Source organism: Pleurodeles waltl, chromosome 6, assembly GCF_031143425.1.
Source record: "Pleurodeles waltl isolate 20211129_DDA chromosome 6, aPleWal1.hap1.20221129, whole genome shotgun sequence".
NCBI classification, from domain to species: Eukaryota; Metazoa; Chordata; class Amphibia; order Caudata; family Salamandridae; genus Pleurodeles; species Pleurodeles waltl.
This window is the reverse complement of record NC_090445.1, coordinates 42,940,390-42,967,503: the sequence shown is the minus strand read 5'-3', so window position 1 is coordinate 42,967,503 and position 27,114 is coordinate 42,940,390. Positions and strand designations below refer to the sequence as shown.

The 27,114-nt window shown below is 46.7% G+C and overlaps 1 protein-coding gene across 2 annotated transcripts; it reads left to right on the top strand.

Moving 5' to 3' along the window:
- Positions 1–11,325: 11,325 nt before the first annotated feature.
- On the top strand, positions 11,326–26,826 carry LOC138299141 (zinc finger and BTB domain-containing protein 12-like). 2 transcript variants are annotated; one of them, XM_069237199.1, is made up of 2 exons: positions 11,326–11,432; positions 17,766–26,826. In XM_069237199.1, the coding sequence occupies exon 2, from the start codon at positions 17,823–17,825 to the stop codon at positions 19,404–19,406; it is 1,584 nt and encodes a 527-aa protein (XP_069093300.1). In that variant the 5' UTR covers positions 11,326–11,432; positions 17,766–17,822; the 3' UTR covers positions 19,407–26,826. The 2 variants fall into 2 exon arrangements, with proteins under 2 accessions (XP_069093300.1, XP_069093301.1); XM_069237200.1 differs by lacking the exon at positions 11,326–11,432 and adding an exon at positions 15,573–15,919.
- Positions 26,827–27,114: the final 288 nt, after the last annotated feature.

Genomic DNA, 27,114 nt, shown 5'->3' with positions numbered 1-27,114 from the left:
CAGCTCTTCCCTCCCACTATAGCCCAGGAAGATTCTTCAGGATATGTAGGACACCCATCAGCCCCCTTTGTGTCACTGTCTAGAGTGAATTCACAATCAGCCCAACTGTCACTCAGACATGTATTCAGCAGCCAGATAGAGTCAGAGAGCAAGAAAATGACCACTTTACCAAAAGGTGTATTTTTAAATTGTGAGTTCAAAGACCCCAAACTCCACATCTCTATTTTTTCCCAGTGGGAAACGGCACTTAAAAGATATTTAAAGGCAATCCCCATGTTAACCTACGGCAGAGATAGGCCTTGTGTTGGACCTGGTCCTTTTACAGGGTCATTCCCCAAACCTTTTGCCTTTTTCCTCCTCATTTTTCTGACCCTTTTTGGCTGACAATATGACTCTGAGCACTTTTTCACTGCTAATCAGTGCTTAACTGCATGTGCTCTCCCTTGTAAACTTGGTATGATTGGCTTATACCTAATTGGCAAATTTAATTTACCTATAAGTCCCTTGTAAAGTGGTATCCGTATACCCAGCATCTGTGAATTAAATTCTACTAGTGGGCCTGCAGCGACACCCACTGAAGTAGCCTTTCAAACCTGTCTCAGGCCTGCTAGCGCAGGGCCTGTATGCGCAGTTTTCTGCCACAGGGACCTGGCATCTAAATTTACTTGCCAGGCCCAGAACTCCCCTTTACTACATGTAAGTCGCCCCTAAGGTAGACCCTAGATAGCCCTATGTGCAGGGTGCCATGTATGTAGAAGGCAAGACATGTGCCTAGTAATGTGGCCTGTCCTGGTAGTGAGAAACAGCCTATTTGGTTTCTCACTGGTGTGAGGGCTGCCTTCTCATAGGATTGCATTGGAAATGTCCTGCCTTATGTGTAGGGGGTATTGTCTGACTTATGAAGGGTAGCATAGGCATATTTGGTATGGTTGTAATGGTACTGAGAAATGCTACTTACTGGTGTAGATTGATTTTTTATTATCATTACAGAAATTCCACTTCTAGAACGTGAGCATTTCCCTGTGCTTATGACTTGATGCAGCTTGACTCCAATCCACGTCTGCGCAGAGTGACAGTTGGGCTTTGTGCATACTTTTCAGACAGCCTGAACACAGGGAGGGTGGAGGTGTCACAGAGGTGCAGTTACATACTGAATAGTTTTCCTGGGCTGAGAGAAGGGAGAGACAGGGCACACCTGCATTTGTGAAGGCTGTGCCCTGTCCTCACACAATAGGGTGTTTACCCCCAACTGATGTTTGGAGCCTGTGCTGAAGGAGAGAGGGGGCACTCCCAGAACCAGTTGTAACTGGCTGGAACCTCCTCTCCTCTTCCTGTGGAAACACACTGTAAATTGAGTATGAGTACAGGGGATTTTTCCCCACAATTTAGACATTCTTGGGACAAGAAACATACTTGGAACTGGACACAGGACGCTGCTGGAAGGACTCCCCCAGGAACCGCCTTGGACTACTGCTGTTGCGCTGACCTGTGACCTGCTGGGTCACCAGGAGGACTTGCCACTGACTGCATTTTCCTTGTGCTGGCCTGTTGCTGGGCCGTGCCGCCTGTACCTCCATTTATTGTCTCCAGGGGCTGGGTGCTGTGGCCCCTGTTCCCCTGCCACCTTTACTGCTCAAGCGCTGGAAAAGCGCTCTTATTCCTCCAAAGCGCGAGGACAGCGCTATGTTTAGGGGCCCCTGTGCAGGCGCCTAGTGCCTGAAGAAGCGCCCTACCTACTTGGCTGGAAGCACCTTGGGAGCGTCCTATTTACAACCTTCCTAATGCTTGGGAAGCGCTTGCCGCGATCGCTGTGCCCCTTCTCACCACCGCCACCTGGGCACTCCTATTACTGTTGGAATTCAATGCCGTGACCCAGGCGTGCCGATTTTGCTGAGCGCTTCGGAAGCGTGCTCTTTCGAGTGCCCCCTGGGCACGAGTGAGGCAAGGCTGGAGCGCGTGTGCTCCTAACGGTCCCCCCGGGGCACCAACAGGCCCCAACCATGGCCTGATCACCTCTGCAGCCGGGACGAGGAGAATACATTCGCACACCAGATCGGGTGTGGGTGAGTGGAAGGCAGCGGCCCCAGGAGGGAGAGAGACCTCATCGGAGGTCTCCTCTGGATCCCAGGGCCGCCCTGAAAGCAGGAATCAGGGAGAGGCGAGGGTAACGTCCCTCCTTCCCCCAGTCGCTGTGAAAGGAGCGTGACGCTCCGGTTCCTACCTCGTTGTTTTGCCTTCCCGTCCCCGCGAGAGTCGGGTGAGGCTCCAATCGGTGGCCCCACTAATTGTTTCTGGGTTTTGGCCCCCAGAGATCGCGGGCCTCAGGAGGGGCCCATTATAAACCCAGAGGGGGTGCTTGTCACCTCCCTATTCCCCTCAGTCGTCAAAGTGGCCCCTGAGGGAGGGCACAAAGCACCGGGGGCCCATTTTTTATCTTCCTGGCAATGGAAGTGCCTTCATCATACATACAGGTACTTTCCTTGGACATACCTAATTCAGATGTTCCTAATATGGACTTTATGATTTTTTTTATGCCAACCTGTTTGGTTTATGATGTACCATATATGTTTTGCTGAGGTGTCTTTTATGGACCTGCTCTGCAGATATGTTTTAGGACTTGCCATATGTCCTCTATTGTTCCTTTTTATGGGTATTATGATGTGGTTATGACATCTTTTATTTCTTTACTGTGATTCCTGACTACTGCTTATGTTGCAGAATCCTGAGTACTTACGTGTTCTAATGTGACAACTGCTTATTCTTGCAGAGTATTAGTAACCTGTGTAAAGTTCTGACAACTGCTATGGTAGCAGGTTATTACTGACATGTAATGTTTGGTCTAATTATGTTTTGTGCAATACAGTTTATTTTTACATAGCTCAGTGTTGTGTTTACTTTGTGTTGTGCATATCGCGTCACGTGTGTTGTGTGTGTTGTGCAAACGCTTTACACATTGCCTCCCGGTTAGGCCTGACTGCTCATGCCAAGCTACCAAGGGGGTGAGCAGGGGTTATCTTGGACATGTAACTCCCTTACCCTGACTAGAGTGGGTGGGTTCTGCCTGGCTTAGGTGCATACCCTAGCCAACCAGAAACCCCATTTCTAACACCTTACAATAGTGAAAAACGAATTTAGGACATGTAAAACACACTTCATTTTAAATGCATGCACCCTGCCCATGGGGCTGCCTTGGGCTTACATTAGGAATGACTTACATGTAGTAAAAGGGAAGGTTTGGGCCTGGCAAGTGAGTACACCAGATCGAACTGGCAGTGCAAACCTGCACACACAGACACTGCAGTGGCAGGTCTGAGACATGTTTACAGGGCTACTCACGTGGGTGGCGCAATCAGTGCTGCAGGCCCACTTGTAGCATTTGATTCCAGATCCCAGAATCGATCAAGGAGAGAGAGATCAATTATCCTCACGGGAAGGATGGCGCATCTAGTGTGTCAGGAAGGATGGCACATCCAATTCTGGAATCTGGTGATCTGATGCTGAATAGGAGGGAGATGAAGCAGTGATGCCCTTTTCTCATGGTGATGCATATTGTTTATTCATTATTTGCTTTGCATTATGATATAGATACATATATTTGCTGTGTATATTGCAGTGGAGAATCATTTGTACATTCTTTCATTTCATTGCTGTGACCATTTTTGAGCGTGTGTTTTTAGCATGCTAATCTCCTTTTAAGAACCTTGCGTAGTGAAATAATAAATGTCTTCTTTGGACTAAGAAGCGCATTCCAGAGATTTTTGTCAGTGCATGAGTTTTGCAACTTGGACTTTAGTGAAGCAAAACAGGGGGCCATAAGAAATGAACATGATAAAGTTCTTACATAAATTTGTTGATTCCTGGCTGATGCAGGTCTAACCTTGAATGCAGAGAAGTGTGCATTCTACAAAACAAAACTCAAATTCTATGATCATATTTCTCTGAGAGGGGAATGACAGATCTGGCTAAAGTACAGGCATTGTCAGCCACCTGTCCCGCACAAAATGTTACCATGTTACATTCTTTTCTTGGAATGGCCAGTTACTACTCTAGGTATATACATGACTTTGCCACAGTAAGTGCTCCCGTAAGAGACTTAATGAACTGAAATGTTTCATTTCACTTGTCACATGAGCGTGAACAAAGCTTGAAGAAAATCAAACATTCAATTGAGAATGCCACTGAAATGGCCTACTTTGATCCGAAGCTTCATACAGAGGTTGTTGTTGGCGCAAGCCCGGTCGGGTTGGGTGTGATTCTTGCCCAACACACCCAAATGCTCAAAGGCATATTGTTGCATATGCTAGCAAAAGGTTTTTCACAAACTGAATGTGCCATTTGACACCCTGAAAAAGAAAGTTTAGCAATGGTGTAGGCTTGTGAATATTTTCATGTATTTTTGTATATGAAAAGCATTTCACTCTTGTCACAGATCATCAAGCATTGCTTACCATCTGTGGCAACCCTAAAGCCAAGATGCCCCATCGTATTGAATTCTGGAGTTTGCGTCTACAGGAATATGACTACACTATTGTGCACTGACCAGGAAAAGAACAAAACCCTGCTGACTATTTTTTAGGAGTGGCAGTACAGTGTCCTAGTAGCACTTACAAAGTGGATGAAGCATACATTATTAACTTAATAGTTAAGTCCAATACATCTGTCACTATTTCATTGGAACAAATCACTACTGCCATGAGCACAGATTGTGCCATGTTGATGCTCAAATACATTATTGGATATCAATTCTGGAAACAGCACACTCGACCTCTTATAAATGACAGTGAATATCAGAAATGCACAAATGTGAAAGATGAACTGTTGGCTACTCAGGATGGTATTCTCTTGCGAGGTTTGAGAACTGTCATACCGAAGAGACAGCAACAATGCATAATTGAAGTGGCACCAGAAGGACATTGTGGAATTATCACCACTAAACGAGCTCTCTGAGACTGAGGGCCTCATTCCGAGGCCGGAGGGCGGCGGTCGCCGCCCGCCTGGCGGGAACCGCCATATGGCCGCTCCGCGGTCGAAAGACCGCAGAGGCCATTCTGGCTTTCCCGCTGGGCTGGCGGGTGACCGCCAGAAGGCCGCCTGCCAGCCCAGCGGGAAACCCCTTCCCACGAGGAAGCCGGCCCCACGACACCCCATACCGCCATCCTGTTCCTGCCGGTTCGGGTATGGGGTGTCGGAATCCCCATGGCGGCGCAGCAAGCTGCGCCGCCATGGAGGATTCCTGAGGGCAGCGGAAAACCGGCGGGAGACCGCCGGTTTTCCCTTTCTGACCGCGGCCAAACCGCCGCGGTCAGAATGCCCTTGAGAGCACCGCCAGCCTGTTGGCGGTGCTCTCGTGGTCGTTGACCCTGGCGGTCAATGACCGCCAGGGTCAGAATGACCCCCTGAGTCTGGTACCCTCATCTTGATGAAAAAGTTAAAAGGGAATTAAATGCCTGTAATTTGTGCAACTGCTTATCTTCCAAAACAATCCAGCATCCATCGAACATGTCTGATCTTGCAAAGCATGTGTGGTAGAGAATCGATGTTGACTTCTTTGGACCCTTTGACTAAGAACATCACCTGATGGTAGTCATTCATGAGTACTCTCGCTTTCCTTTGGTAGAAGACCTCTCTGCAATCATTCAGGAAAAAGTTGTTGAGACATCAGATGGCATTTTTGCAACAAGGGGTGTTCATTCAATTCTAAAGTCTGACAATGGTCCCCTTTCAACAGTCAAGAATTCAAAAACTTTCTTAATCATCTCAGTGTTAAGCATTAGAAAAGCATACCTCTTTAGTCACAAGCAAATAGATTTGTTGATTTGTTTTAAGAGCACACTCAAGAAGACCATTCTGCATGCTGCACTGTAGAAGCTTGACCTCAAATCAGCTCTTGATTCTACTTTGTGTGCCTATCGGTCGACTCTTCAATCAATGAAAGGTGAAAGTCCTGCCACCTGATATTTGGGAGAGCCATGACCACCAAGTTGCCACAGTGGACAATCAATCAATCAATCAGGTAATTAATAAAGCGCGCTACTCACCCGTCAGGGTCTCAAGGCGCTGAGGGGGTAAGTTACTGATCGAATAGCCATGTTTTGAGGTGTTTCCTGAATGTCAGGAGCTCCTGGGTCTGGCGTAGGTGGAGAGGTAGGGAGTTCCAGGTCTTGGCGGCGATGTGAGAGAAGGATCTTCCTCCGGCAGTGGTGCGGCGGATGCGGGGGACGGAGGCGAGGGCGAGGCTAGCGGAGACGGCGGGTGGGAGTGTGGAAGGTGAGTCTGTCGTTGAGGTAGGCCGGACTGGTGTTGTGGAGGGCTTTGTGTGCGTGGGTGAGGAGTTTGAAGGTGATCCTCTGTTATGGGAAGCCAGTGTAGGTCTCTGAGGCGGGATGAGATGTCGTCGTGGCGTGGGACGTCGAAGATGAGGCGGGCGGATGTGTTTTGGATTTGTTGCATTTTCGTTTGGAGTTTGGCCGTGGTTCCCACGTAGAGTGCGTTTCCGTAGTCTAATCGGCTGCTGATAAGAGCGTGGGAGACTGTTTTCCTGGTTTCGACGGGGATCCATTTGAAGATCTTGCGGAGCATGCGGAGGGTGTTGTAGCAGGAAGAGGAGATTGCATTGGCCTGCTGAGTCATGCTGAGTGCTGAGTCCAGGATGAATCCTAGGTTGCGTGCTTGAGTGGTGGGTGTGGGTGCGGTTCCTAGGGAGGTAGGCCACCAGGAGTCGTTCCAAGCTGAAAGGTTGGTGCTGAAGATGAGGATCTCTGTTTTGTCAGTGTTTAATTTGAGGCGGCTTGATTCCATCAAGTTGGCAATGGCGTGAAGTCCATTGTGGAGGTTGTTTTTTGCGGTTGCAGGGTCTTTCGTGAGGGAGAGGATCAGCTGGGTGTTGTCTGCGTAGGATACTATGTTGATGTGCTGGGTTTGTGCGATGTTGGCGAGTGTGGCCATGTAGACGTTGAAGAGTGTTGGGCTGAGGGAGGATCCTTGGGGGACGCCACAGATGGTCTTGGAGGCTTCAGACAAAAACAGCGGAAGGCGGACTCTCTGGGATCTGCTGGAGAGGAATGAAGAGATCCAGTCGAGAGCCTTGCCGCGGATCCCGGTGTTGTGGAGGCGTGTGCGAAGGATATGGTGACAAACGGTGTTGAAGGCTGCGGAGAGGTCCAGGAGGATGGGTGCTGCGGTTTCGCCTTCATCGAGCATGGTCCTGATGTCATCTGTAGCAGCGATGAGCGCGGTCTCAGTGCTGTGGTTCTTGCGGAATCCAGATTGGGAGGTGTTGAGCACCTTGTTGTCTTCCAGGAAGCGAGATAATTGGCCGTTCACGATTTTCTCGATTACCTTTGCTGGGAAGGGGAGGAGGGAGATGGGCCGGAAGTTCTTGGGGTCATCTGGGTCCGCCTTGGGTTTCTTCAACACGGCGTTGACATCAGCGTGTTTCCAGCTCTCCGGGAAGGTGGCTGTCTCAAAGGAGCTGTTGATGATGTAGCGGAGGTGGGGAGCGATGATATTGCTGGCTTTATTGAAGATATGGTGTGGGCAGGGGTCCGAGGGAGAGCCGGAGTGGATGGAGGCCATGGTGTTGACGGTGTCTTCATTGTTGACGTGGGTCCAGGTGCATAGGAGGTTGGTGTCGCTTGATGCATTGGGGTCATGGGTGTCTGTGGTTGGCAGGTGGGTCTGGGGGTTGAAGCTGTTGTGGATGTTTTCAATCTTTTGATGGAAGTAAGTGGAGAGGGAGTTGCAGAGCTCCTGTGATGGTGGGGGTTCGTTGGAGCAGGGCCTTGGGTTGGAGAGCTCTTTGATGATGCCGAAGAGCTCTTTGCTGTTATGAGCGTTGGTGTCTATGCAGCTTTTGTAGTAGGTTCTTTTGGTGGTGCGGATCAGCTGGTGGTGTTTGCGGATGGCAGTCTTAAGGGCGATGTGGTTGGATTCGGTAGGTTCATGGCGCCAGGTTTTCTCAATTCTTCTGCATTCCTGTTTGGAGGCCTGTAGATCTGGGGTGAACCATCTTGCCTTGGTTGTGTGGTGGATGTCTGAGGGTTGTTTGGGTGGTGCGAGGATTTTGGCACAGTCGTCTAACCATTGATGCAGGTTGGTGGCGGGTGTGTTGGGGTCCGGGATCCTAGGAGGTGGGGCTTGGGCGAGGGTGGAGACCAACTGCTCTGTCGAGATTTTGGTCCAGTAGCAGCGGGGGGTTGTGTAGGGTGGTGGTGAGAGACTGGCTTCTGGAAGGAAAAATGGATGCAGCGATGGTCGGACCAGTGGAGTTCGGTGGTGTGGCTGAAGGAGACGTGGCTGCTGGCTGAGAAGATGGGGTCGAGCGTATGGCCTGCGGTGTGATTGGGCGATGTGACAAGTTGCTTAAGGCCGAGGTTGGCGAGCAAGTTGGTGGTGTTGATATCGTTGTTGTTTTCTAAGTGGAAGTTCAGGTCTCCGAGGAGGATGTAGTATGTTGAGGCGAGGGCTTGGGTGCTGATGATGTCAGCGATGGCGTCGCAGAAGTGCGGTCGGGCTTGGGGGTCTGTAGACCAGCGTTCCTCTGAGGGTGGTGTTGGCGTTGACGTGAATTTTGAAGTGGAGGTGCTCAGCAGGGTCGAGGGTGTCGTGGGTGTTGGTTGAGAGTCTGGTGGTGTTTTGTGGACTATGGTGATTCCTCCCCCTGGTTTGTTGGTGCGGTCTCTTCTTGTGATTTTGTAGCCTTCAGGGATGGCTATGGCTATGTCTGGTTCCGAGGCCGAGTTCATCCAGGTTTCGGTGAGGAAACCGACGTCGAATGATGGTGAGGTCAGTAGGTCCCAGAGTTCAACTGCGTGTTTGTGGACAGAGCGGGTGTTGAGGAGAATGCAGCTGAGGTGGTTGTCGGCGGGTCTGTTGCGGTGCTTGGTAGTTATGGTGCAGGTGAAGCTGCAGGCTCTGCAGGAGAAGGGTCCCTTGGTGTGCTTCGGGGTGGACTGGAAGCAGACGGAGAGGCATCCTGGATTGAGAGCGTGGAGGTCACTGGCTGTGTAGCGGCGTATGGTGGTGTGGGGGCCCAGTGGGCCAGGGGGATTGGCGCTGGGCGCGGTCCAGGTGCGGACCGGCTTGCCTCTCGTGCGCCAGCGGCACGGCCGCACAGCGGCCGCCATTAAGAAAGGGAGGTGGGAGGGAGGAGCAGGTGGGAGGCGGGAGGGAAGAGCGAATGGGGTCGCGAGGGGGCGGGGCCGCAGGGACGCAGCAGCGGGAGGCAGAAACGGCTCGGAAGAGCCGAAAACAGAGCACAGGGGGCACATGGCGCAGGAGAGGCACAAAAGGCACAATAATGTACACTAAAGTAAAAAAGCACAGAAAAAGGCACAATACTAGGAACGCTTACCAGAGCAGCCCACTAGACACCAGGGATGAGGTGCAGGCGGGTGCCTGCGGGTGGTGGAGGGCCTCGAACAGGCGACAGCAGCATGGGCGGGGTGAGGGACACGGCACAACTTGGTAGTGCTGCGCGCGTGGGGAGCGAGCTCTAGACCCTAAAAGTGGGTCAGAGGTCACTCACTGTGACGCGCTGCGGCCGCCATTAAGAAGGGGAGGTGGGAGGGAGGAACAGCTGGGAGGCGGGAGGGAAGAGCGAATGGGAGCGCGAGGGGGGCGGGCCACAGGGACACAGCGGCGGGAGGCAGAAACGGCTCGGGAGAGCCGAAAACGACGCACAGGAGGCACAGGGTGCAAAGGGGAAAAAATGGCACAGGAGATGCACAAAAGGCACAATAAAGTACACTAAAGTAAAAAAGCACAGAAAAAGGCACAATACTAGGAACGCTTACCAGAGCAGCCCACTAGATACCAGGGATGAGGCACAGGCGGGTGCCTGCGGGTGGTGGAGGGCCTCGAACACGCGACAGCAGCATGGGCGGGGTGAGGGACACGGCACAACTGGGTGGAGCTGCGCGCGTGGGGAGAGAGCTCTAGACCCTAAAAGCGGGTCAGAGATCACTCCAATGAAAGATCAACAAATGATTGTAATCTTTGACACAGACTTGTGTCACAAGCACAAGATGAAAATCTACAGAGACAAATACCAATGTGCTAAGAACACTTTGTTTATAGGAGATCGATTCCTAGTAAGATAAAGGAGAAAACACAAGTCTGAGGCTTCATTTGATGCTGAAACCTTTAAAGCTGTGGCTAGTAAAGGTAAATAGTAACTGTTCACCGTCCTGGAAAATCCATTACGCAAGATTCTTTGCATTTCAAGCATCTTGTTCATCATTTGGAGATTCTAGATATCAGAAATTAGTCTATTTCAACTGAGACTTCTGAGAGCCCCTTGATTGTATCTGTCTCTGTATCACCAATGCCAGTCATGGACACTTCTGTCTCATCACAGCCTCATAGGAAATGTTCGGGGCAATTAATTTGAGCTTCATAGCGACTTATGGACAAGTTGTGATGTATATATGTAATATTTGTACTTTTTAATTAACAGGGTGGAGATGTAGTGGCTTGTGAGTTAGAAATAGCAGGGTCCTTTTGGTTCTTGACGTATTCTGTAGAACTGTGACGTAAGTGTTGGGGTGTGGTTAATAGAATTCATGATTTAGAATGTTGAGTTTGCAGTTCCGTGTCTGGTGCAATCATTTACATGTAACAAGGCTGGGGAGGACACTTAACAGGTGTAACCATGAGACCTATGGTTTTCACTTGAATCCGAGGGAGAAATAAAGGACTTTACAGGGAGAGTTTTATTTGCTCAGCTTAGCCCTGCCAAGTGCGATGCATATGGGTGATAATATCCAGTTATTTCAGGGATGCACATATATTATTACAAATATGCGCTAGACTAATCCGAGATGTATGGCTCCTGGCAGGGCTGTTCATATAAAGTTCTACTTAAGAATCATGGCCGGGTCTTTGCAAAATGTTTAAAACATGAACAAGTTGTCCGTATTTGTTCCTGGGAATGGTGGTAACCCCAGTTCCAACGGGGGAAGCTCTCTCCATTACACCACACTTCCTCCCCGGATACAGCTGTATTCATTGACCAGTAAGTCTACTTTGTGGTCCTCGTTGTCTCCCTGAAGCTTCGCGATTTATTACCTTCACTTCTGCCCCTATAATGTTGAATAGGCCCAATATACCAATATAGTACGTTTTCTATATTTAATACACTTACACTTATAGCTTCTGTACCCGTAAGCGGGGAAAGCTAGTACGCGTTTCATCTAATGGGTAACATCCTCCCAACATGGACGCCGTTCCGCGTGATATTCATTAGCAGGATGGTGCAGGATCGATATGTATATCGCTCATAGACAGAGAAGTAAGACAAGTATCCCCTATTGGCCGCCATCTTGGGTGTGGCGCAACACTTGTGGGGAAACAAAGGACGGACTAAATCCCCCCTTTGAGATCCTAGAAAGCTGCTGTTGTTGTGGTCCCGAGCCTGAAAACTGAAGATAGAGGTACGGGGGTGGCCGGGGACTCTGGGAATTCACCTCCACCTGATAAAGGGGGCACATAGTTGTTAAGATGGAGCACTCAGAACGGGGCTGATTAAAAGCAAGAGCACCTGCTCCGACTTTCAGAGGCTTCCCCCCCTCCTGTGGCTCCTTTCAAGCCACCATTTAATCTGGCTCATCGTGAGACCCATCTCCTCTGTCGTATCCATCTCGGTCTGGCTCCAGTCCTCTTCTCCCCCCCCCACCCCCGTCCCTTTCTGCAGCCCCCCACCGATGCCATTCTTCAGCCCCTCTCTTCCCTTTGCTACCCCCTATTCCGTGCCCTTCTGATGCCCCATGACTTCCCTTCTACATCTGCCCACAGGCTTCCCTTCTGCCTCCCCCGAGGCTCCCCTCTGCTGTGTCCCCAGTCCATTTCCCTCTTCTTCTGCCCCCATGTTATTGTCCACCCTCTATTTGAGGTCCTGCGCCTTCCTCACCCCTCCAGATTCTTAGCATTTGTTTCCCTCGCTCTCTTCGTCTAAATGCTCCTGCTACCATCCAATATCTGGCCCTCTCCAACCCTCCCCCTACTCTATATTCCTTCAGGTACCCCCACTTATTCTTAGGTCTGTTTTTTGAGAACACAGTTTTCAAACAGACAGGTTTCGAACAATGTACAGAAAGTGGTATTTGCTGTGCGGCTTCCCCATCCCACCTTAGTTCCTGTCTCTATCTTCTTACCACCCACTGCAACATCCCTCTATGTGTACATGCACGTAGGCGATGAGTGCCAAGCAGGGATTCAGAAAGATGAGGAATATCATTAATTACTGGTTTAGTCGGATGGCAATGAGGGCCAGCTCTGCTGTTCTGGATTCTCGTGTCCCGTGACCGTCCTGCTCGGCTCAGCACACTTTTACTGGGACTAACCAAGAGTATATCAGTTCAGGTTCTGATTAAAAAATATTGTGAGTCGTGACCCTAATCTTAACATGTTAATAACCTGCAGATTGACTCCAACACCAAAAGGAGAGCGACTTTATTAGTTTGTAGTTAAAGGTCAGTGCCAGCCAGGTCTTTGTCTTAGTGCTCTGTCCGTGGTCATAAAATTCTGGCTGAGAGGCCGGTAATGCAACGGTCTGACAAGGGAGGAATGAAGATATTCAGTTGTGGCGATTTGCAATTAGAAATCCTTGCAAACTCCACCATGAGTGCGTTATGACTGATGCATGTGTAAGCTGGCAGGCCCAGCCTGCTAAGAATGACCAATACACGCTGCTTAGCGATTGCATGAGAACATGCTAGGCAACCACTCTGGTTTGAAAGAGATTGATTTGCCCAATGGTCATAGTAGCCACCGGTGTTTCGCCTCAACATTATCCACAGAGGTCTGCTGTTGGTGTGACCTCTGGGATTTGCGAGGCAAGGACCACTCCCCCCTATAGTTCGCCAACAGTTGCTATCATCACACCTATAAATTACAACATGTTCTTGGGACACAGCTGTAGTTGACTACTGCAGCTTACTATATGCTGATGTCCCAGAATATCAAATCTGCCGGCTGTAGAGAGTGCAGAATGGCACAATTCGAACAATCAAGAGCCTCACCAAAGGAGATCATGTCACTTTTGCAAGAAGGTCACTTCTCTGACTTCCAGTGAAGTAATGGTTAGAATTTGTATTGGTTGTATTGTTTACAGGTGCTTGAGCAATCAGGCTCCCGAACAGTCAACTAAAAAAAAAAACATTCTCCCATCCATGTAAGAAACTGTGGAGCAATGATAGTTGCCTTCTGACAATTCCACAACTCAAACCCTCCTCTGAAGTAACCTGAGTCCTGGGAGGCTTTAACTTTTGTCTGGACGTTACCTTTGATAGACTTTCGACAAGCTCTTACTTAAGACCTTTTACCACAGCTCCACTCATATTATTAAAGGGTACTGTTGATGCTAAATCATGAAACAACAAAATCACAAACTCCGGTATGAATGGCATAGGGAAATGTGTCGTACACTTAAGCACAATATCAAGCCAACGCAAAAGTATACAAAGCATTAGGAAGGTTGTTAGGTTCAGCTTTGAATGACACGAGCAGTCAATCCTCCACTCTTTTCAAATTTGTTTCTATCACTTTTAACAATGTTCAAAACTGTTTTCACATCACTTGCTATATTGAACGTTGCAAACAACTTAATGACTTTATTTTAAGAAAGATTATGAAGTCCTGCAGAAATTTAGCCACAACTGAAAGCGGCAACAGTTCTTCTCAGACTGCTCTTCAGTTTTATTAGAAATCTCCTTCCCTCTCACTCAGGTTTTATCTTGAAGAGCCCTCCAACAATGACGTGCACCACGTCCTCAAACAGAAGCCCATACATTTTGACAACAATCGTGTTCTACATGGCTCCTAAAGCATAATTCCCTGCTCTTCATCCCTTTTATTTGCAGTTTGATCAATCTCACCATCAGGGAAAGATAAAATTACCCCTTTGTTAAAGAAAGGCAGTCTTTCCACTTCTAAGCTGTCCACCTTAAGACCTATTACTAACCTTCCAGTACTCGCCAAGATAGTAGAAAATTTTATTGTACTCCAAGTACAGCCTTTTTCTAGACCCTCACCATCTTCTCTTTCCTCTTATCACTTTTTGTGTGTTTGATGACCAAACCCAGGTGTACATTAAATTCATTGCTGGCCTCAAACCCGTCAAGAGCTTCAGGTAATTTTCTCCAATTACGTGCCTGCAGCATTGTTGATTATTTCCGGGTGTAAGGGGACACTATCATTAACCCCCATTCCACCCAAAGTATTTTGATGTATCTTTCAAACGTTGAAGCGATAATGTCAAATACCTTGGCTTCAATGTCAAATACCTTGGCTTCAGTGCAAATGTGTGCAGCTTTTACGTTCTCATCAGAAAGAATAAAGATGCAGTCATCAGAAAGAATAAAGATGCAGTCCTAGTGCGGTCCGTTAAATATTCTTCACCATTAGTTGTAGCAGCTATTAATTACCTGCTAGCCTGTTGTAATGTTCTGTACTCCTATCCTTGCTGGGTAGACTCCGACAATCACAACATGCTCCTAATATTGCTCTTAAGATGAAAAAACGCATTTAAACAGTTTCCAAGAATTTACACAAGGTACTTTTCTCTGAATGGATCTGCTTGAAAACATGACTCTTCCTTAAATGCCGCCCCCCCTTGCAAGGTGCACACTCCCTCACTTCCAAGTTATATCCATAGCTACCACTTTGTGACCTGAAAAGCAATGACAAAGCTCTGCTGATTACTCCATGGGTCATCCTTGTTTCTTGGGGCAATCTGTCTTTTTCAGTAGAAGCCCCCTTCATCTCAAAGTCTCTGTCCTTGAACTTCAACCTCTTCTCTGACTCCCTGTCTTCGGGCAAAAGCTGAAGGCTGGCCTGCTTGGTTGGCAGGAGTTATAAGACCAACGTCTAGAGACCCAGCCAGTTGTGCACCATGTAATTGCTGGTGTTTTATAGAATGTTGGGGCTTCCTCCTTTCAAAGTATTCAACTTTATGAATTCTAATTTATTAATAATAATTATATAAGATTTATTCATTAATTTTATTAATAATTCATGTATTTTGTTATTGGGAATACGTTCCCAATTGTATTGTGATGCTCTCAGCGGTTTGAATTTTTAAAAAAGACTCTGAAGCCATAACCTTTATAGGCCACAGTAGATTATTAGACCCACACCAATAGAGCTCATCTCAGTGAGGGCATTAGAAGTGCTACTCAGTCAATATGTGTGAATTTATAGCACTCATTTAACGGTGAGAAAGAACCCTTAATCTCAGGCAAATAGATTTAATTTGCCTGTGGAAAGAGAGCCCTTAATGGAAAGGAGTGGCTCAGATTGATTTTCCTAGAGGCGCAGACACTCCTATGTTAAGTGGTGACATGCTCCTAAAAGACTGAATGGAACCAAACACAACAAATCTTGACTAACTTGCAAGCCTCATTGACAGTGTTAAGACACACATGAAGAACATTTGGACTTGGGTTAAATTTGAAGAGGGTAAATACTAGATCTGTAGAACATTGCCACGCAGTCGAGGACAAGAGCAGACAGCATGGAAGTAGAGTAGGGGGTATGTGTAGACTTTTGGGGGCCATGGTATATGCTCCGAAGTCCAATGACAAACAAAGCTGGAGACACTGAATAAACTGCAGAAGGTAGCAAATGTGAAAGAGGTTCGAGCCCCAACGATGCCTGGGGATATACATATGCAACTTGCTGTTCCAAGTGCTATATCCAAATGGAGGTGGCACAGACAAGACGCCATCAGTAAAGTTTTATAAACTGGTTCAGAGAAGTAGGAAATAAGGGAAGGTTCTTGTAACGTTGGAAGACCCCTATAATGAGAAGGCTTTCTTGCATCCCACAGACGTGAAGAAGGACATGAGGCTGCAGTGGAGACTCGTTCTGATATTTTCCTCAATAATTATTCATGGCAGAAAGGAAATGCTCGTTCTACAAAGTAAGGTGGCCTATGTAAGGATTCAAGCCTTTGTTCTGGCATTCAGCCACACTGTTACCAGCCTGAAATCAGGGTACACCTTTGCTTCAACAGAATTAAGGAATTTGTAGCCAGTTTAGAAGCTGAGGGCAGTCTCAATCAATAAGTCGTCCGAAGAGCTGAGCTTTCTTGGTCGCAGTCAGTCTTTATGGATATGCTTGTTTACTTCACTTGGGTGACTGGATTGATATATTTGTGAAGGCTGTGTGTGTTCCCCGTCCAGGGTCCCGCAACGAGTAACATTGAGGCCTTTGGGACAAAACATGTGCCGCTTTACATATGAAGAAATGAAACCATCATTAACCTGTGTCCCTGATGATTTCTGACTCGTGTTCAAGTAAATGAGGTCACCTGCTGGCTCTGACTCCAGCACATATTGCATGAGGAGTTCATATATGGGTACACCATTGTATAGGTTTCCATAAAATCTAATAAATATGATTTTAAAACTGTTTTAGTTAAAATATTTTGACTGAAAGCGGGAGCCCTCTCTCCTGAAATCAAAGTGCAGTTGGCTGGAAGAGAGAGGTTTCAGGCAGTTTTTGTTGCTAGCTTTTGGATGTAACAACACTGAAGAACTTCCAAGGGCTTATGTAAAGCTATGTAAGTGTAGTAGCACAGACATGGAGCAGCAGCAGCTTGGATCGCACGCGAGGGCTCCAAGAATAATCTTGGTGAAAGGCCTGGTAGTTCTGCTTTGGTGCATGGCAGTAGCGGCTACTGGTGGAGCCATCTCAGGACCAGGGCTCTGATTTAAGATCTTGAGATGAACATTTTTAGTATTCCAGCCCGTACCCCCTTGGATCTTAAGTTCTGTCATCCAGCCACATTCCTACCCAAAACGTGATCTGTTAAGAGACCCCTAGTTAAAAGAGATCATCTCAACTGCTTTTCATGTGTTCTTAGATACGTGTATTTTACATGCCAAAATATCCTGTGTAGTGTGATTTGGTCTGAACTCAAGATTGAGATTTGGTGTGATGACTAATTTATGATTTCAGTTCAGTGGCTAAATGTGGTCCACTGGATATGTTGCAAGCATTGGAAACAAGACGTATTTTCTAAGCAAGCCATGGCTCATTTCACTAATTTTGTGTGGTGTAGGGAAAATCATTTTATTTCCTCCTCGCCTGCTTGCCCCAACCTCAAGTTCCTAGATCTTCAAAGACTTGCAACACTTGAATACAGTATAATCTATCAATCAATCAGTCGCATTTATAAAGCGCGCTACTCACCCGTAAGGGTCTCAAGGCGCTGTGGGGGGGGGGGGGTTCAATGCTCGAAGAGCCAGGTCTTGAGCTGCCGTCTGAAGTGAAGGTGGTCTTGTATGGCGTGAAGGTGGCTGGGAAGGGAGTTCCAGGTCTTCGCTGCTAGGTAAGAGAAGGACCTGCCTCCGGCAGTGGCTTTGCGAATGCGTGGTACGGCTGCCAGGGCTTGTCCGGTCGAGCGTAGGGTGCGAGGAGGAGTGTAGAAGGAGATGCGGTGGTTGATGAGTTCTGGTCCGCGGTTGTGCAGGGCTGATTGAGATTGATCTAGAGTATCAAACACTACTGAAAATATTGTTATTGAAGTTGGTGCGTTCCAGCCAACACACTTAGCTTCCATGTAGCTTTCTTGTTCTTACATCTGTGTTCTATCTTACATCTTTCTTTCATATACTTTCCTCTCACTTGAATATTCTTTGCCATGTTTCCTATTGCTCCCTTGTTATGTGTCCCTCTGCTTCCTCTGTGTTATTGCTCATGCTCCTTGTTTTTTTTAAATCTCTATTTTCATTCTTTGCCCATCTTCTGTTCTACCTGTTTAGGTTTTTGAAGGTACTGGCATCCTGATCTGGAAGTAATCGACCGTGGTTGCAGATAACATGGCTTTTGGCGTGGAAGTCCTGCGTTTCCAGCTTCCAGGCCATGAGGCGGCCACCTTGCGCAACATGAACCAGCTGCGGTCTGAGGAGCGGTTCTGCGATGTGACTGTTGTGTCAGACACTCTCAAGTTCCGTGGCCACAAGGTCATCTTGGCAGCTTGTTCACCCTTCCTGCGAGACCAGTTCCTCCTTAACCCAACCTCGGAACTTCAGGTTTCTCTCATGCACAGCACCAAGATTGTTGCAGACCTTCTGCTTTCCTGCTACACAGGCACCCTGGAGTTTGCAGTGCGGGACATTGTGAACTACTTGACAGCTGCCAGCTACTTGCAGATGGAGCATGTGGTAGTGAAATGCCGGAATGCTCTGCACCAGTACATTGAGCCCAAAATGTACCTAAAGGAGGAGGGCATTGGGGGAAGCTCCAAGAGGGGGCGGTCGAAATCCTTTGGTGGCGGTACAGCAAAGTCTAGGGGTGGGATACACAGCAGATCTTCCCAGACTATCACCAAAGCAGACCTCCCCCCGCAGGAGACCTTGGAGATGAAGGTGGAAGGCAGTGAGGACGAAGAAGAGGATGACAATGATGAAGAGCCAGAGGATGACTCTGCCTCTGATTACTGTCTTGTGAAGGTAGAGTCAGCCATGGAACAGACTCACCGAAAGAAAAGGAAGCAGAAACCACAACCTCGGTGGGCTAAAGAGGATTCAAGGGAGCAGGAAGATTCACAGGTCAATTCCACCGTGGAGGGTCTCAACCTGGAACTAGAGAGGAGCCAGCAAGGGGCGGTTAAGGCCTGTTATAACTTCCCAGAAGACATGGAGGGTGATGGGCTAATGATTATCCCCAGCGGTTATTATGAGGAGCGAGAGGCAGCCACCAGTAGTGGAGAGTGTGAGAGCAGCATGGCTGGGATCATGGGGTATGGAGGGCGGGCTTTCAGCTCCAGCACCATGAAGGACATCCTTAGGATGGGGAACCCATTGAGGAACATCAAGTGTGCCAAGTGTGAAGAGGTCTTCCAAGGTGTGGAAAAGCTGGTCTTCCATATGAGAGCACAGCACTTTATCTTCATGTGTCCCCGCTGCGGCAAGCAGTTCAACCACAGCAGCAACCTGAACCGGCACATGAATGTGCACAGAGGTGTCAAGTCACACACATGTCTCATTTGTGGCAAGTGTTTCACCCAAAAATCCACGTTGCACGACCACATGAACCTGCACAGTGGCGCTAGGCCATACCATTGCTCCTACTGCAACGTTCGCTTCGCCCACAAGCCCGCCATACGCAGACACCTAAAGGAGCAGCACGGCAAAACAACCGCTGAGAATGTCATGGAGGCCAGCGTGACTGAGATCAACCTGCTAGGGGGTTACAATGAGCGGGATGAGGGAGGGGATCTCGGCTATAATGAGCGAGACGATGGGCCTGATCTTGGCTACGCTGAGCGAGAGGAAGTACCACTTCCTGGCTATGCTGAGCTTGAAGAAGGGCCTGTTCCTAGCTACTCAAAGCAAGATGAAGAGTCTGAGCCTGCTCCCCAAGATCTCGGTCAGGGTGAGGGGACGGGTAAAATGGATTGATTTCACTTTGCTGCTGAGATACTGCACTGAAAGACAATAATGAACTAAACCTTTTTGTTATTAGACATTTCTTGTGTGCGCTGTTTATTTTTTAATTTTTTAAAACTTTTTTGTAGGGGATAAATCCTCTTTTATTTTTTACCTCAAAACCAAGAGCCCCAGCTTGTCGCAATTTTTAAACTCTCTTTTGCCCAGCAGGTTGTTGTGATGTCCCCTCTATTGGCGCGCAGATGCTTTAGCCACACAGTGCCTTTGTAAAGTTGGGGGGCGGGAGGAGGGAAGTCTAGCTGTTGGGTTTTCTTCCTCTCAGCTGTCTTTATTCCAAGCTCATTTACACAGTAAAGGCACAGGTTCACGCTTGTGCATGCAGTATGTCCACATCTCCATATATGTATTTGTTCCCAGCATCTCTTCTATGCTAGGTGAGCAAATTGACTTTGACTTGCAGAGGAGTCAAAAAAGAATGTTCTTGTTCTTAAACAGTCAGTGCATCATGGAGTGTTTTAAAAAAAGTGTTTTCTTTTTTCCCCCTGTAGAGGGATGTCAAAACTGCTGTAGCATCTACTAGGGCAGCACTATTTGTCGATAACGGTTTAAAGTAGGTTGACCGGCATCTTTAGTGCTCTTGTGAGCACATGAGGTAGAAAAATGAAGGTACATTTGAGATTATTTCTGCGGGTCTTTAATTACTGACGTAAATGCTTCAATGGTGGTGCAGACTTGGAGTAACTAATATTAAAATAAGCATAAAGGTCCTGTATTTCTCACAAAAATCGAAATTTGTACATTAGGGAGAGCTGAGAAAACTAGTCGTTCTTGCTTTCCTGGTTTGGAGTTAAGATTTGTAGTCCTTTGTATATTCTCAGTACAGTGGATTTTTGCAGGTGACGGACCCCAATTCTGCAGTGCTTGTGAATGCCAGCAGCTATTTTGGAGACCTTTTGACGGTAGAAACTGGAGCAGCGCTGTGCTTTTAAGCTGCTTCTCGTGTAGGCATTAAAAAGAGATCATTCTTTCTTGCATCTGGTCGCCAGTTGACACACCTAGACCTGTGTGCTCCCCTTGCAACAGAAAGTGAACCCGAGCATAATTATTAGGGCTACAGTCTCAAAGTTGGTTTTATTATAGAACCACAAATCTGACATACATTTTGAAGTCGGTCTGGATGGGTCTTGGACTATATAGCTTTCTCTGCTGATCTGCTTGGATTCTCCTTAAACACATGTAGCCGGGGCGACTAGTTTTAGATTGTTAGGTTGGCCCCAGGACAAAGTTCTGGCTTGGTTACCCTATACACGTGGACACCTGTTTCTCCATTTGTGCTAGCTTGTGTTAGACATCACTATTGGAAATAATAGACCCGGAAACTGTGAAACGGACACAATGGTTTGGCTAGCTTCTCCTCTGCAGAATATGTTAGAACATCTATAACGTCAGGTTAATTCATCTTCCATACCTAACAGGTTTAAGGTCTTCTAGGTTGTGTACCTTGTTCGCACTCAGCAATACTCCACGAGGTGTGTGTATCAATTTCTGTAGAGTTCCACCTACTTTCCTGCTCTGATGTTTCATGTGACAAGTGGAGGAAGGCTTCACTGCACTGTCCTACCCTCCATCTTAAATTGAGAAGGAAAGTGTTACTGGAACAGTTGACGAATTGCAAACTGAACCCTGCAGGCTAGACACTGAAGACAGCACTAAACAGATCATGCTCCTAAATGCCCTGAGGTTGACACACACAGAGACTGGTGTTGCTTTGGCAGCCAGCAGGGGTACCTTCTGTCGCATAAGGATTAAGGCACTGTGCAAAAATACATTCTTTCCTGGACAAGTTTCACTACATTAGTACAGGTAGTCAGGCATAAATGCACATTGTTTTATGCTGACTTTCTGGGCTGTTTCCTCACAAATACTGTTTTATTCTGTGCATGAAGTCATTCAGAGATGTAATTTGTTGCTTTCTCTTCTGTCAGTTTTTCTCAGGAAATCTTCATGTGAAGAATGTAAACAAGTGGGTATGAAATCTTACGCTTTACAAAAGGGAGTAAAACATGAAATTATAAATCACATGTGGGGAAGAAGGCGAAAGCAAAAAATGAAAGGGGTTGCCTGTAAGCTTGTAGCCTGCGTAAAGTAAAATTCGATCTCAGCAGCTCATTCTAGTATTATGTGAGGCATACTGCGGGTGCATGCCTGTCCCTTTTCTGCAAGTTGGTGCTGTTAGGATTTTATTTTCTAATGTAGGTTTGCTGTGTCACAATGTTGGTGTGAAGATGTAGGTTTAGATGTTTACTTCCTTGCAGAACATATCGTGTGATTATTGGCCATGCAGGGGTGTGCTTCTTCGTCATACCTCTGTGCCTGCTCTGTTGCATACCCTGAATGGTTGTACCGCCCCAGAACAACAACGCTGCAAAGTCTAATTCAGTATTTTTTTATTTGTGGAGAAAAAAAGTGCTTTTATCTTTTGACTTTAAACACTTATCAGATGAAGTTTGTCGTTGGCACTAATGAAGCCTCACTTACCTCTGAGGTCTTGGCTTCCTCGCGAGCCTGGGTCAGTCAGTGGTCAATGAGGAGGGCGCTGGTATCGCCACAGTAGTGTTGCACTCCAGTTGAATGGCCAAGTTACTCCCTTCAGGTCCTTCACTGTCTCAGGGTAGCAAGAAGTAGCTGTCCCAGATCACTCCTGGAAGTGGCAGAGGTTAGAAACTGAAATTAATTACAACACAAAGCATAAATTAGTCAGTAACCATAATGTTTAGACCGTACTTCACTTTAGAAAAAGTATTCAACTTATTTAAGAGATTATGACATAGATCAGTTAAAAAATAAGCATCTTTTGGGGCTGCAGTACAACCCTAAACCTTGTCTTGGAACTAGGTGTTGGATTCCTAAAAACAGATTCTATGGTTCGTGTTAAATTATGGGATTTGGTTCGAGTTGATTTGAGGATCTTTGGAAGGGCTTGCCTCCTAATGTTTTAGACCCACCATTTAGTAAAGTCTCTGGTGCTCTCACAGTATTTTTGGTAGTGATGATCACTGTTTGTTCACTACTGTTCAGTTGGGGACAATTAGACACCAAACTAATACTCCTTGTGCATGATAGGGCTAGTTGGACTACTGAGCCAGTATTCGGTACATTGGTCCTTTTTATTTTAGGGACCTATATTTCAAATTAACAGTTGCTGTCAAGTTTTTCTGGTGGTAGTGGCGCATACAAGTCTCTGGTTCCACCATGACCAATGATTCTTGTATGAGTTAAAAAGATGATTCTAATAATCCCAAAATTGGGTCAAACTCCTGCAGTCAGCAGGATGAAACTCTGTGCTGGTGTGTTGTATGCACATTAACACTCAAAGGTGATGTTAAGATGATGGAGCACCCTCATACACTTATCGAATCGGTGCATGCTCTCCCTCAATGTTGTCAACGAGTGACGTCACAGCTCCTACAATGACGTCTTTGGAAATACAGATTTAAATTGGGGGTGCGCTGGCCTATCACTTGAAGCCCACCAATTTGAGATGTTGATATACAAAACTGCAGAATTGAAGACTAACATAAAAAAAACTATGATTTATTAATGTCTGTAAATGTCGGTAGGCACAGTGTGTTTGTGTACATTTTTATGCAGCAGTGCACTTTTAAATGGGCATGGCGGTGGCAAGGGCATTGTTGTGTCCAGCGTATTTGGCGAATGGTTGAAATTACCTTTTACAAGTCGCTCTGTGGTCCTTGCGAAGTGTTTCCCCAGTCGTTGAGCCTCTTTGCACCCTAAGTCTAGTGGCCACCTGAACAAAAGCAGCCAGTTGCCCTTTTGGATAATTGGCCAGTTCAATACCCGAAAAGTTCTCTCCCTTCCCTGGGCTGCCCCTGAAAATGCGAGGAAAAGGCATGAGTAGAATGGAGGGCGCAAATGCCGCCTCCTCACCTAATGACGATACTCCAGGCTCGTACACGTATATGTAAATAATAGAAAAAAGATGAGCTTTCTGTGATTCCAGTGCATTTACCTGCACTACATTTAAAGTAGAAAAATAAAATATAAATAATGTCTTGTTTGAAAGTATTTAAAAATCCCAGACATCCCATCTCTACAACGCTGCTTTTCCTCCTTCCTTTCTTCCAAAGCTACTTACCGTCAATGACAGCAGGCTGTTTAAATACCAAAAATGGGGTTTGCACATCTACGTCTCATTTTCCCAAACCTGTCCATTATCCCCTTATTAAAAATAATATTGTAGAGCAGCGGTTCCCAACCTTTTGACATCTGTGGACCCCCACTTTATCATTACTGGAAGCCGGGGACCACCACTGAATCCTTATTGGAATCTGGGGACCCCCCTACTGAGTCATTACTGAAAGCTGGGAACCTAATCTGTTAATATTATTTAATTTTCTAAGCAGTCGCGGACCCCCTGAGGAGGCTTCGCGGTCCCCCAGGGGTCCCCGGACCACAGGTTGGGAACCACTGTTGTAGATTCTACAGTCATTTTTTGTTTCAAGGGTGTTTTTAAAACAATATTTTATTTGCTGTTGGTGCGGACGCGACAGTTATTCCCTCTGTACTGGGCGTTCATAAATGGTCACAAAAATAGGTCTTGGTAGTGGAAACTCTGAACCCCCTTGAAACGCGGCACAGGAATGAGATAGGTTTGATGAAATTTGTTTTTACTTTTTTGCTTTTTGGAGAGTTGAGGGTGATTTATGTAACTGTATTAACACTGATTTGACCGTTGCACTGTTAAAGATAATGTGGTTATGACCGTTGCACTGTTTTACTGGGGGGGGGGGCTCATCTTTTTTCTCAGTTTGTCTGAGTGCCGCATATGGTGCGTTTGAAACCTATACATGCCAATAAACACAATTTAGGCGGGAGGCTCACGATTTTTTTTAAACCAAAAAAATGGTTTTATTTTGGCTTTCCCATGCCTGAAATTGCCTCTGTTGCAATAGAAGTCAATGGGAAAAACACATTCTCCTGATTATTGTTTTAAAATCTCCCACTTTCCTCTTCTAGAATGTTGGCATGTATGGAAACCCTATCTGTGATTTACCATGTAGCACGCTTTTTTAGGTTCTCCCTAAGACATCTTTCTGTCTGCATGGACAGAAATGGATGGGGTGATACTAGAACCACATATAAAAGAAACACTGCAATTTAAGAAATAACGCAAGACCTTTCGTTATTTTACCAGGGGCTTAGAGGCAGCCTATTGCTTACCATTGGTAGGCTGCATTGTCACCTTCATTTGCTTCTTATTAATCAGCTTTGGTCCCCGCCCCCCCCGAGCGTGCACGCATTACTTGTGTACTTCCACTGCATGTTTATTCAGGTTGTAGTTTTTTTTTATTTTTGTTTAAGTGCTCCACGAGTGTGTGTGTTTTTCAGCTGTCTCCCTCGTGTATCTCTCCCTTCTCTGTGTTCCTTCCCCAGTCCTTCATGCCTGTTGACCCTTGGTTGTCCATCTGCTTGCCTTCAGACCTTCCCCCACCCTCTTTTTCCGTCTCCTTGCTGCCACACCCTCCTGGACACTCTGTTGTCTCTCTACTTGCCCCCAGCCTCTCCCTCCCACCCTCTGTTGTTCATCTGCTTGCCCCCAACCTCTCCCTCCCACCCTCTGTTGTTCATCTGCTTGCCCCCAGTCCCTACGTCCCACCCTCTGTTGTTCATCTGCTTGCCCCCAGCCCCCCATCCTCTTTTGTCCATCTACTTGCCCCAACGCTTTCCTCCCACCTCTGTATTCTGTGTGCTCCCCCACCTGTGTCTTTGCCTCCCTGCCTCTATGATGCCCCACCCTCCTTGTTGCCTCCTCCCTCCATGTTGCCTCCTCCCTCCATGTTGCCCCCTCCCTCCATGTTGCTTCTGGGATGCAATTAAAAAAGGATTGTAAGTTGGACAGGACTGGAACATGCCATAGTGCTTTTAGTGTTATTACTTTTAGCAATGCTGCACAACAGACACTCTGCTGCACAACATGACTACAAAAACATGGACAAACCAAGAGCTCTCATAGGCGATATGTACTGGCTTTGCCAATGCGTGTTTCTGTATCCCACTACAGTTCCTGCAGGCCAGACCTGTGACATGCCGTTGCTCCTCTGGGCAGGTGGTTGGGTGTCTGCTGCGTCAAAAGTCACGCTTATGAGAGTATAAAGAAAATGTAGGAAAGATTTACAGACCACTGCAACCCATCCGCTAAAAACTACCTTACCAGTTTGACTGTGCATTGAATATTTTGTATTTGGAGACTTTGCGGTACACTCGAATTTTGTAAAAGACAATTATAACAACATGACTTGTGCCCCGCAAACAGGTTGTGAGCAATATAAAATGTTGTTTATTAATTGCAGTGTTTCCTTTAAATTTGGTTGTAATATATATATATTTTTTTTAATGCAGCCCATGTCCCTAAACGGACAGATACATCTGCCTGTTCCCCCACAGGCTGTGTGCCGCAATCCTTAAAGGGGATGTGGCCCTACAAGGATGGCTTCCCCTTAGCAAATTAGTTACCACTCTGGTATGGGTAACTGATCAGTGGTTTGTAGCTGCAGTTGAACAGTTCATACATTTCATTCTTGTAGTCAGGTTGGATGTCCTGATAGCTTTGTAGCTATTAGATATTGAGTGTTTTGTAAGTTATGCAGCTGTATTTGAAGGCTTCTGATCTTTGTTCCAGAAGCCAAGCAGGTAGCCAGATCTCCTGCAAATGACTGTAAAATGCACAGAATTGGGGAACTTGCTGTTCTCTTCTAGTAAATGCTACTCGACAGCCTATGTGGGTCTTCAGCTCAGTTGATCATTTTATTTCGAGACTGAAATGAAAAGTGGAGCGGCTGCTCGGTGGTGACCTTATCATAGTGCAGATCTTTTGTCTGAAATGGAGTTCAGGGCTTGGAGTGTCTTGTTTGATTTTGCACAATTACTGGAGAGAGTTAGGACCTGGGGGGTCACTGTGCTGCACTGCTCATGGTGGGATTTCAGCCTAGATAATGCTCACTGTGTCTCTACTACTGATTTTCTCGAGATTTCTTCAAGATGACACCCCAGCCTCCTTGTTCTCTCATCCAGTGCATGACACGCCCACCCACAATACTCCTCACATTGTGGAGTTCCACAGTGGGGCTTTCGGTGCTCCTTAATCATGCTCAGTTTCCCACATTCTCCTTTACATTTTGTTATATGCTAATTGTGTGTAGAAGCTGCAGACCGCAACGACTGTATAAAGTGCAAACCTAAAAAAGACGAACTCTTTCTAGTCCAAAAGGATGACACAACAGGTCAAGATTTACTGAACAGATATTCTGCAGTAACTGAATTTCATTCTGAAAACTGTTTTTTTGTTTCTTAAAACAGAACAAATGTACTAATTTTGTAATAATTCTTTAATAAAACAATCCCCGGATGTCAATTTGATGTTTTCCTTTCTTTAACATGCTTTCGTATAGCATTTACATAGGGTTGCATACTCCTTCATAGGGCGCTGAAGCACATTTTCTTACAGGTAGCACGCTACACTGTGAGAGCTCATGGTTGGCAGATGGCAGATTGTTGCATTTAGGGTGAGTCTTTGTGGGAAATATTTTGATGTGCGTGAGTGATCAGAGAGGTGCTCTTGTCTAGGGGCACAGCGCCTAGCAGTGTGGTGGTGAAGGAGGTGTGGGAGATAAGCATGAAAGCTAAGGCTAAACCCTGTAGA